Consider the following 12,092-nt stretch of genomic DNA (forward strand, 5'->3'; position numbering starts at 1 on the left):
AGTGATCTCATTAAGGGTATGGGCTCTTTTTTTAAGTATAAGCAATTATTATCCATTTTCATTGCAACCACTTAGCTTCTGTAGAGCATTTTAAGAGTTTGTAACAAAATCAGGAGATAATATGACTTTTTTTTTTTTAATTTTTTTTCAACGTTTATTTATTTTTGGGACAGAGAGAGACAGAGCATGAATGGGGGAGGGGCAGAGAGAGAGGGAGACACAGAATCGGAAACACGCTCCAGGCTCTGAGCCATCAGCCCAGAGCCCGACGCGGGGCTCGAACTCACGGACCGCAAGATCGTGACCTGGCTGAAGTCGGACGCTTAACCGACTGCGCCACCCAGGCGCCCCGATAATATGACTTTTAATAACATTTATAGAAGGTATAAAGTTCATCATGCAATGATTAACACCTCTGTTCCCATGTTCCCAGTTTAAGAAGAAGTTGGCCGTTTTCTTCTCCTCCGATGTAACTACACGAGTTTGAGAGCTATCCTGAAAGGGGCTCTGATGTAAGTCTCCAAATACACAAGGCTGAGCTGATTCAAACGAGTGCAGACCTGTGCAAACTGCGGAACTAAGTGTGCCCCCATTCCTCTGGTCTGTGACACCTACCAACCCTCAGAAATTTCTAAACCTACTCCCTTCCAAACCAAGGTTTCTAATTACACACCAGAATAGCATCGTTGTCATGTGAGCATGGGTTAGAGATGCCTCTGCCCATGCAAAGCCAAACTCTTCATCTCAGACTTACTGCCAGGCTCCGTGGCTGTGGGGACTCCTGTTCTACATTCTATCCCAGCCTCTGAGCTCAACGGTGCCAGGTGCAGCAGCAACAATGGGAGTCACAGTGAAACGCTGCAGTGACAGAAACCCCAACCCGTGGAGTGTCTTTGATAGGGGATGACTGTTTGCATGCCTGAGGTAGAAATAATTCATGAGTATTGACAACACTCTAGCCAGAAAGGCAGAGGGAAAGTGCGTCCACATACACACATAACCCAGGAGACAGCTCCTGGACCTCCTTCCCAGAACCTCCCAGAAAGCTCTCCACAACCAGTGGGCCCAACTCTTCCCCATCGTAACTCTAATCTGCCAATGCCAGAACCCATAAAAATATCCTCCGGCTTTCAGTGGATCAGTTTTCTCAGGATAATCACATCTTTCAAATACTTTCCTGCCTGTCAGCATTTTAAAGGATGAAGATGAACCATGAATCTTGCTTTCAGAAAAGAGTCCATTCCTGTGATCTGTTGGCTAAAACACATAGCCCCTTTCTGAAGCTTAGTCTAAGCGATTACTACTAATACAGTAGTATTAATCTATTAATTGGTTGTAGATACTTAAAATTTTAGTTCATGTTGTTAATTAATGTGAAAACCATTTAACCCGTGTCCATCAACTGATGAATGGATAGCCCAAATGTAGTATATCCACCAATGGATAATAGACATAAAAGGGATAGAAATACTGATAGAAGCAGACACAAAAGTCACATATTATATGATCCCATTTATGTGAAATACACAAAATAGGCAAGTATCTATAGAGACAGCAGATTAGTGGTTACCAGCAGCGAGGTGGAGAGAAGGCAGGGAGTGCTTATTTAATAGGTAAGGGGTTTCCTTTCGGGGTGATGAGAAGTTCTGAAACTAGACGGCATTAATGGTTGCACAACATCACGAATGTAATGGCCGCTAGATCGCATCCTTCAAGATAGCCACAATAGTCAATTTTATGTTCCACATATTTTATCACGATATTTAAAAAGGATTTAACCTCTGGGTTCCCATTTCCTCATTGATATTCTCAGATGTATTTTCTTTGGTACGTTATAGAAAACATAGAATACACTGCTTTGTGAAAATCGTTGCAGAAAGAAACCCATAAGTAAGCGCAACTCAAGAATCACCATGCTGAGCACACACTCAGTGGCTGACACCGCCCAAGACACCAGGTCACTGGGACAAGATGGTAAAGGCACCCCCCACACATCGCGAACCCTACAACTTCCTTATTCTCTCTCAACCCCCATCCCGGGAGAACAACGGCTCCTACGATAAATGGCTGGTCACGATTCACAATCAGAACACTATTTAGAGGCGGTTGTGGTTGTTCCTAATGTATTCTAGGTACCTGATATGCTCAGAGCACAAGACAATTTTTTCACACGATTGAACTCCTTAGGGCCTGTCTTCTAGATCATTTTGTTGGTTTAAAAAACACCATTGCTCAATCATTGCCAAGTGTGCCCATGTGCCCGGTGGGGAAAAGAAGGGAAATTTGGTTCACTGTGCTAAGATTTGCCTTTTAAATTTCAAACTACATCTTTTATTTCTTTCAGCAACATCAAGCGTTAGCATGCCACTTGCCTCTCTGTTTCTAGGAATGAAAACTAGAAATCTTAATATGAAACATTAACTCAGTGGGCTGGTCCAGCAGAGTAATAGATCTGCTATTACAGGGACAAAACCCTGCCTGGGCTTCCTCAACTCACAATAAAGCGCCGTGGTTCTTTTATTGAACCAATAGCATTTAAGTCCCAAATATATCTATGCAGAAAATAATGGCAGCTCCTCAAACAGAAGACTGAAGGAACGATTCAGTACCAGCGCTGAAGGGCCCTAGTGCTAAAGGTGAAAATAACAGGTTGGATTAGAAAGAGCTGCTGAGACCGAAAGCAATCAATGACACCTCAGAAGTGCTTATTTGAGCTGGGATCTGTCCTATTTTACATGCAAAGCACGCTGCATTAGCAACCAGATGGTATCTTCCTTTTCCTGGTGGACTTCCTAGAATTCCCGGAAGATTCCTGCCTGAATTAGTTCACTTTCTCTGGCCAGCCTAATAAGATTTCAGCTAGCTGACAAGTCTGAAGTGCAAGGAAAAATGAATCCCAACAGATAAGCACAACTATTTATTGGGCTTATTAAGAAGAGAGGAGAAAGAAAAGAACAACGTGGGCATCAATATAGTTGATACCTTTGAGCCTCATTCCTTTTTTTAACCCCGGAGAACTCGTAAAATCCCAGGTCTGGGAGGGATACCAGAGGTCAACAATTCAACATGCTGGATTAGTTATCTACCACCACCTAACAAATGACACCAAAACTTGGCTTGAAACGGCATTGTTTATAATCTCACAGTTTCTAACCGTCAGGAATCTGGGTGCAGCTTACCTGGGTCTTCTGCCTCAGGGTTGCCGAAAAGCTGCAATCCCGGGGGTGGGGACAGAGGTTGTGGTCATCTGAAGGCTGGACTGGGGAAAAATCCGCCTCCAAGTCCACTCTAGCAATTGTTGGCAGAAGTCGGTCCTCATGAACTGTTGGCAGGGGGCCTCCCTCTGTTCCTTCCAATGTGAGTCTCTCCACACAGCAGCTCACAATATGGCGGCTGACTTCATCCAACAAAGAAGAGCACAAGAGAAGGAATACAAACAACACAGAAGTCACCATCTTTTGCAAACTAGCATTTTTGGGAAAATAAGTAAAGTTATGCACCATAAGATGGCCGACAGGACTAACATAAGCTCTAGTCCCCAGCTTAGAGATTCCTCTTCCGGGTTCTTCTTTCTGCCCCACTTGCTGCATATACCAAATTACTACTAATGCGGAATGCAGAAGTAACCGATGATAAATTGTTCCCCATGCTTGTGCTCGGGACTCAGACCTCTGCAGAAGGATCTCCTCTGAGCCCGCTGGTGTGAAATAAAACCCCGATCCGCCAAGATCTCTGAGTGTCGTTTGGTGGTTCCCCTCCAGCAATCCAGCCTGGTTCCATAACAATATCAGACATGATATCCCATTACGTCCTCTATTTATTAGAGGCAAGTCATAAGGTTCAACCCGCACTTAAAAGGGGGGATTCCACAAGGGCCTGAACACCAGGAGGTGGGGTCCCTGGGGGCCATCTAAGAGGCTGCCTGACATCTATGCCCGTTAAACCCTTTTATCTTCCCCACAGACTCCTCAGTGGCTTTTGCTTTAACTGCTTCTGCCATGAAGAGCTAACTCACAGCCATCTGAGAGCCCTAACTAGTTAAGGAGCTCTCCTGGTTAACCTACCTGCTACTGTTTGGATTCAGGAGATTCTGTTTACTACCCAGAAACTCTTCAGAGACCCTTGAATTTGAGAGATTTATAAGGGAAAGGTTTAGAAATGGGCACTCTGATCGTGTGACAAGATCTGGGAGTTGCAATAGTGTAGTTATTGTAAGGGGAAGTTTTAACACACCATTTAGGGTAATCTCAAGCATCATAGATATTAGAGACCAGCTGAGTTAAGGGAAAGCCAAGAACCTTGACCTCCCCATGGCAAAGTTCCTCTTAATCAGCCCCATCCTGGGCTTTCCAAACCATTTTAGAGATGCATACAGTTTTGTCTGCTTGTTCTTAAAGCTTTTAGGGAACGTTTAAAACAACTCTGGACTGTGCTGTCCCTATAGAGGGTCAAAGGCAGGGGGCCAAGGATGGTTGCCTGAGTTCTGAATCTGAATCCCAGAGCTATCTGTAAAAGGGGTGGGGGCCTCAAGACAGCTGTGGTGATAAGCTGGAAAGGCCTTCCAATGAATCAGGAAAGAAAAAAGCCAAAGAACCTGAGGATACAGTCACATCATAAGCCTCGGAGGTCTTGATTTCCTAAGAGACTGCATTGCATCTGGTCAGAAGGGGTTAGACAGGCATAGATATGGACTGAAGACAGGCAGTAGGAAGGGCAAGAGGGGTCAGAGGCCTGGGGCCTGGTCGGCTCCTTTCTACCACCTTTCAGTGGTCACATTCATCCTTTCTGGCAGAACGCCAATATGCCGCATTTAAAATAAGGAATACATGGGGTGCCTGGGTGGCTCAGTCAGTTGTGCATCCGACTCTTGATTTCAGCTCAGGTCATGATCTCATGGTCTGTGAGTTCTTTGCTGACAGTGTGGAGCCTGCGTGGGATTTTCTCTCTCTTTCTCTCTCTCTCTCCGCCCCTTCCCTGCTCACTTGTGAGCCCAAGCTCTCTCTCTCTCTCAAAGTAGATAAAAACTTTAAAAAATAAATAAAATAAAATAAAATAAAATAAAATAAAATAAAATAAAATAAAATAAAATAAAATAAACCAAGGCATCCGTGTGGGAGCTGGGTGGGATGGGTGAGGGAGGGAGAAGTGAAGGGTAACTCATCATGAGTCTGTTCCTTGCTCCATCACCTCCATATTGTCTCAAGTTCCGTGATGGCATCCTGAGGCCTAAACTGGGGGACGGTCACATTATTCATGGATTCAGAGTGTTTGTAGCCAAAATCTAACTGACCAACTTAAAAAAAAAAAAATCACCTAATGAATTAGAAAGCAGAGACACCCGGACAGACATGGTTGCAAATGGAACGCTGTACCGAGGTGAAGGTAAAATGCCCCCGAGCCCATCTGCTGAAAAGGTTATTTCCAGTTAGTGCAACGATAAGATAGCTGGTTGAGGGTGCACTCATGTGCTGTCATGTTTTAGCTTCTCTCTTTGCCATTTACACTCTTCTCCAGCAGTGGACCATGACCGCTCCATGGGGCTGTCCTCAGCTTCCCAGATGACAGCACCCACCAACGGGAGTTAGATTTTTGTCTCTGGCTGAATCATAAGGACAAGAGGCAAAAAGTGCAAGGGCTGTAACAGCTCTCTAACCCCAATGCTTCTCAAAATGCCCTGGAGCAAATTCAGCGTGCTCATTCAGCCTCCGATGCTGAGTCACCCAGACGAACTCAAATCCCAAACCAATGTAAGAAACACCCTTCCAGAGCTGATGAGAACGCACAGGGTGCACTTCTCCAAGATGTTCTATTGAGAACCTGTCAGCACTGGCCCTCTGGAGACACGTGAATGATAGTGGGTGCAGGGATATAACGAACCAGAACCCAAACTTGCCCGATAAACCTAAATAAACACATAAGCTGCAGAATGAAGGCTTCCAGAGGCCTCAGAGCCTCTAGGCCAGTCAACTAGTGTCTCCAGTCAAAATGAGCAATCTACATCCATACTTTCCACCCTGTTTTGCACGCGGACCTGCAGTATAGGTAAAAAAAAATCGAGAACGGGGAATTATATGTTTCAAGATTTAATTTCAAGGAAAATGAAGGTGCCTTCTACCAGTCCAATTTACAACTGATCCATCTTCACTCATTACAATGTCAATGTTTCTTTTATGAACCTCAGACTCTGTGGTTTATAAGTAACTCAGCTAAGGATAATACAGCAGTTTGTACTCTCAAAAGATAAATGCTTTAAAGAAAAATCCGTTACCACACTAGGAGAAGGGGGCCATGATGGTTTCTTCCCCAGTCTTTTTCTACTAGGAGAAAATGCATGGTGGGTTTCTCCAAATGTGGGCGGCATAAATCTCCCATGCAGTGTGTCTGCTGGCCTCTTGTGAGATTCAAGATTACAACGAGACCAACCCATGCTTCTGTTTCTGGCCTGACTTAATAACTTACTAATTATAATTGACTGAACACCAGGCTTCAACCCACACATGTCAAGACTCATTTCTATCACCATTTTGGAGCTATTGTATTCTACAGAGAAGCATACTGGGAAGAGACCAATGGGTCACCGGAACATGGCAGACCTGAGGTCGATATCACGATCCAGAATATGAAGCCAGATGGTCTGAGGGCCTGGGGATAGGAGTGGGGATCTGGGGTCACGCAGGCACCGCAGGATGCGGGAACGAGGTCACTGAGCCCTGGTCACTGGAATTGCATGCTCTTAGCGATAAGTGAGTGAGCACAACGCTCTGAAGGGGCATCGCATTAGGGGTTTTTTAAATAGGGGTGATTTCACACCCAGGCCCACTGCCCAAACCATCTGAATACTTTCATGTCTAGATGCCTCTGGTCTAATCCCCGTAATTGGAGTTCATTGCACTGGGGATAAAGGAAGGGGGTAGTGGCATGAGATAGTTTTCTAAAAATGTGGATTTATCTCGGTTTAGGTATGATGACGGTGTAAAGGGGCAACACAGCCCACAGCAGTTTGACTAGCCCATCCTTAGCCTCTGTCATCACGAAATAGGATTGTCCTGAGAAATCGACACAGACAGAGGTTAAGTTCCTTTGACAAGTGTCTTCTTTAAAAGGTGGACTGCAAACAGAGCTCAGGACTCCGGACTCCTAACTCAATGCTCTTTCCAAGGATACCCATCGATCTTTCCATGCAAAGTGCCAGTAGCAAATATCTCTTTCCATGGCCTTCCAGCAACATATGTGAGTCTGTGCCAGTGAGAGGCATCTACAAAATGAGGCCCAAGGAACATTTATGGAGATTGTTCTTGGCCTCAAGAAGCTTGAGGGCTGACCCCTTAATCCAGCCCCTGCATGGAGATACATTCTCCACAGGATGCAGCTTCTTCAGGGCTTCCCTGGAACGGCCATGGGGTTAATCTCCCAACCATAGGAAACCTAGTTATTTACAAGTCCCAGTATCTCTTTCCCACCTCTTTCCCTTCTCCAGCTCACACGGAAGCACGCTGGACCCAGCCAACAACCTTTGCCTCAAATCTCATCAAGGTGGAAAAGCCAGCCTGTTAGCAGAGTCTGTCCCCACCCCCACACGTTTGCCAGGACAGATTTCTTCTCTCAACACTGTATTTATTACTGGGGCGTGAAACACAAATCTGCAGATGTCTTTTCCACTCGCCTGCTGTTAAGAGTCTACTCAATAATTTAGCTCTCTCTCCCTTAAGTACATTTGGTTTCTGTTGGCTGTTGCGTAAGACAGCGCGGGATGAATTCGGAGGTAGCCTGGATTCCTCCCACCCTCTCCTGCCTCCTCTGTGCTTGGCTCTTGCGAGCATCGGTTTGCAGCTGCAGGAACAGAATCTCCTTAACTCTTGGGCAGCCACGACCGTCACGCTGTTCGTTCAGAGACATAGCGCTCTGCTGTCTCTCCGGTAGATTCTCACAGCAAATGGATAGTTACTTACAAAAACAAAACCCAAAAAACTATCACAAGAGGAGACCAGACACTGGCAACGGATAAAACAAAAGGAGGCACCGAGCTCTTTAATTAAGGTTCACGGAGGCATGTGAAGCCTAGCTTTTAGTTACCCTGCTGCGCCTCTGCCTGATTAGCCACAATGCATCTGCTTGGTTTCCTGGTATCCATCTGTACTGCTAGGGCGAAATGTATTCTGGTCGCCCTGCTTCTCAATAAGATGGCTTAGAGGCATCAGCTGTAGACGGACTCACGGTTATGCGTGTCGACAGAGTGTTTCCTGCACTCCTTGCTGTGTTGACGTGTAAGATCACACCATCTTACATGTACCTGGGATTAACTCATATCCACACAGCCAGTCCAAATGAAATGCCTACCCCCGGGAAACCCGGATGGTTTGGGGATGACTCACTTCTCCGCGGACGCACTGCAAGCTGGAAATACACCTCAATCGTATCCCTTTCTTAAAGTCCACCCGTCTGTTCTTCAATGGCTCATGCCACACAATTCCTCCTCGAGTAGATTAAAAAGACCGTGAGAATTGGGACCTTTCTACACGTTACAACATAAGGAACTTTCGTTTCGATGTGCCACAAGTGTATTATCTGTATACGAGGATTCTTTCTCACTATGGCGAAGTGACCACCATTTGGAGTCATTGGGTAGAGCGTGCTATGTATAACTAGTTATGTCAGCCTGTGTAATTTTAGTTTCCCCAAAGAGCTTATTTACCTTCTTCATAAAAATGTGTAGGCACTGGGGCGTCTGGGTGGCTCAGCCGGTTAAGCGTCTGACTTCGGCTCAGGTCATGATCTCATGGTTCGTGAGTTCGAGCCCCACGTCGGGCTCTGTGCTGACAGCTCGGAGCCTGGAGCTTGCTTCGGATTCTGTGTCTCCCCCCTCTCTGCCCCTCCCATGCTCATGCTCTGTCTCTCAATAATAAACAAAAATGTTTAAAAAAATGTGTAAGCACTATGTAGATTCTAAAATTCTTTACTAATGTGGCATTCTGTGATCCAATAACATTGATCCCATAAACTCAGGTTCACAAAATTTGAAACAGCTGAGCTGACCCCATATACAAACTCAGACATCTGAGACTTAGAAATGTTTTCCTAAAACTGGTGAAATCCAAATAAAGTCTAGAGTTTAGTTAGAAGTAATGTATCAATAGTGGTTTTTTAGGTTTGACAAATGTATGAGGGTTAACATAAGATGTTAACATTAGGAAGAGCTGGGTGAGGGGTACGGGAACTCTCTGTGTTACCCCTGCAAATTTTCTGTAAATCTAGAAATTATTCCAAAAGAAACCATTTATTTAAAAACATTTAAAAATATATGTGTGTGTGTGTGTGTGTGTGTGTGTGTGTGTGTGTATTTCCTCACTTGGGTATAAATAAAATCAACAGTTAGTTTAAACTGGGTATTACCAAAGTAATATCTTGCTACACCTCCATCAGAAAAGATGATGTGTGATAGGGGCAGCTGGGTGGCTCAGTCAGTTAAGAGTCCAAACCAAACCTTGATTTCAGCTCAGGTCACGATCTCACGGTTTGTGAGTTCAGGCTCTACGCTGACAGTGGGGAGCCTGCTTGGGATTCTTTCTCTCTCCCTCTCTGTCCCTCCCCCACTCATGCATGCAGGTTCTCTCTTCTCTCTCAAAATAAATAAACTAAAAAAAAAAAAGACAAGATAATAAAGAGATACGCGTTGAAATCTTGTCATAGCTACAAATTTGATGTCAGTACTCATTAGATCATTCAGTTACTCACTGACCACTTCATTTCCTCCAGTGTGGTAGAAAGGACCTCAGCCTTTGAAGAATATCACATTCTTTTTTTTTTTTTTAACGTTTATTTATTTTTGAGACAGAGAGAGACAGAGCATGAACAGGGGAGGGTCAGAGAGAGAGGGAGACACAGAATCTGAAACAGGCTCCAGGCTCCGAGCGGTCAGCACAGAGCCCGACAGGGGGCTCGAACTCACAGACCGCGAGATCATGACCTGAGCTGAAGTCGGACACTTAACCGACTGAGCCACCCAGGCGCCCCTCTTTTTTTCTTTTTAATGTTTTTTGAGACAGAGAGAGAGAGAGAGAGAGAGAGACAGAGCACATGCACACAGTGGGGAAGGGGCAGAGAGAGAGAGAGAGAGAGAATCCTAAGCAGGCTCCCCACTGCCAGTGCAGAGTGTGATGCAGGGCTCGATCTCACCAACTGTGAGATCAGGACCCAAGCCAGAACCAAGAGTCGGACGCTTAACCAACTGAGCCACCCAGGTGCCTCAAACAATTTCACATTCTTTAGAGAATTTCAGACTGCATGTCTTGAACTATGACGATGGAACTGGTATAAAATGTGAGGAATAAGATAAGCTACAGGAGGGATTTCTCTTGTAAAGTGACCAAACCAGGAAACCTAAGTGGAAAGCTTTATAAATTCTGGGAGTTCATTTACTGGCGAGCATGGACTGAACATTGTTTCACCAGTGCACACTAGCTTTCCCACTACTGTTCACACTAGCATCTCAATTAGGGTGACACGTGGGCAGTCATCATTAGTCTAGCCCTTTCTTTTTTTAATCCCCACTTAAACACCTTATGGAACTCAAAAATGGTAGCTCCAGGGGCGCCTGGGTGGCGCAGTCGGTTAAGCGTCCGACTTCAGCCGGGTCACGATCTCGCGGTCCGTGAGTTCGAGCCCCGCGTCGGGCTCTGGGCTGATGGCTCAGAGCCTGGAGCCTGTTTCCGATTCTGTGTCTCCCTCTCTCTCTGCCCCTCCCCCGTTCATGCTCTGTCTCTCTCTGTCCCCAAAATAAATAAACGTTGAAAAAAAAAAAAATTAAAAAAAAAAAAAATGGTAGCTCCAAAGGGGACCTAAAAAGGGCCTGACCCATTCTCCTCCTGAGGCCCAGAGACAGTTTTCAAATTAAACGAGGACACACAGGCAGAAGTACTGTGAATAAACTGCAGCATAATTAGAAAGGATAATGACTACTGATATCATGACCAGCCACTTGGCCAAGATCACCCGGCTACTTAGACCATGGAAGATTCTAAATGCCAAGGAGCCTGGCATGAGTCTCTGTAATATAATTATGGACTATTCTGAATCCCACATGAGTAAGTGTTTAATAAATAATCAACCGATTGCAACGTGGACTCTAACCCCGAGCCAGTAGAGAGGTTCCCTTTCCTTCTCAGAAAGGGTGAAGCCCGAAGAGAGAGCATTTGTTTGCCACTGTGAAAAGGAAACAGAAAGAAGCCTACATTTATTCCTGGGGGAGAATAATGTAACTGTTATAAGCTGCTGTGTTACATCAATTTAAAAGTAATTTTTTCTAAATTAAGAGAAGATTGAGTGGGGAAAAGGCTTCCTTTTGGAAATTTAATTCCCAACGGAGTATTTATATGCTGATACTCTTTGAAAATATACAAGCCATAAGCTGCTTCATGTGCCAGCAACATCAAGCAGGACAGGAAAGAAGTCATTCTTCGCACAGTCGTCTCCCTCTCACTCTTACCCTTCCCCTCCTTAGACAGCCCCCCCCCCCAACTCTCCTTGATCTCACCAAAATCCATGCCAACTCCTTTAAAAACAGATAGGCATAAAATAATCAAGTTCCATGCTGAATATCAACAAAATCCATGGCAATGAATGGGAATGAAGGAGAACATTTCATTTCATATTTAAAAATGTTAAATTGGGTGCTTATAATTCCCCTGATTTAGCTTTTTTAATTAAAAAATTCAAGCTTTATTCAACATTTGCATATTCATGCCTCCATAATGTGCGCTGATTGCATTAAAGGCAGAGAAAAAGCATGTAAGTGCAGCACAAATATAGTTACTCATCAAGTGCACCATCTATGTATGCATAGATAAATATTTCCAAACAAATTAACATATACCCCAGCACAGGTGCTCTGGCCTTACAACCCCCCTCCCACCCCCAGCCTCCAGCTCCTTCAGCCCTACTCTTCCATCAAGTTTCAAGAGCCAGAGCATCAGTTTAGAAATTTTATAATTTGGTGTTTTGTAGAATTAGCGAGTCCCTTTGCCAAAAGTCTCTGATCAGTGACTGTCTACTACTGGCAATAGTCAGGGGGAAAAAACATTCCACTGCACTCTTTA

At 44.7% G+C, this 12,092-nt stretch overlaps 1 protein-coding gene across 2 annotated transcripts in view; it reads right to left on the reverse strand.

Annotated features, from left to right (window-relative positions):
• Nucleotides 1-3,165: 3,165 nt before the first annotated feature.
• The window catches only part of CDKAL1 (CDKAL1 threonylcarbamoyladenosine tRNA methylthiotransferase), a 705,830-nt gene continuing 696,903 nt past the window's right edge, over nucleotides 3,166-12,092 (reverse strand). The window contains exon 16 of one of the 2 annotated variants that reach the window (XM_086706145.1): nucleotides 3,166-3,393. In XM_086706145.1, coding sequence (XP_086562271.1) covers nucleotides 3,316-3,393 — 78 coding nt within the window. In that variant the 3' untranslated portion in view covers nucleotides 3,166-3,315. Of the gene's footprint in view, nucleotides 3,398-12,092 lie in introns of both variants that reach the window. The other variant, XM_086706146.1, reaches the window with a different exon arrangement.

This window comes from Puma concolor, chromosome B2 (assembly GCF_028749965.1).
Source record: "Puma concolor isolate L17-30 chromosome B2, mPumCon1.1.hap2, whole genome shotgun sequence".
In the NCBI taxonomy this organism is placed as follows: Eukaryota; Metazoa; Chordata; class Mammalia; order Carnivora; family Felidae; genus Puma; species Puma concolor.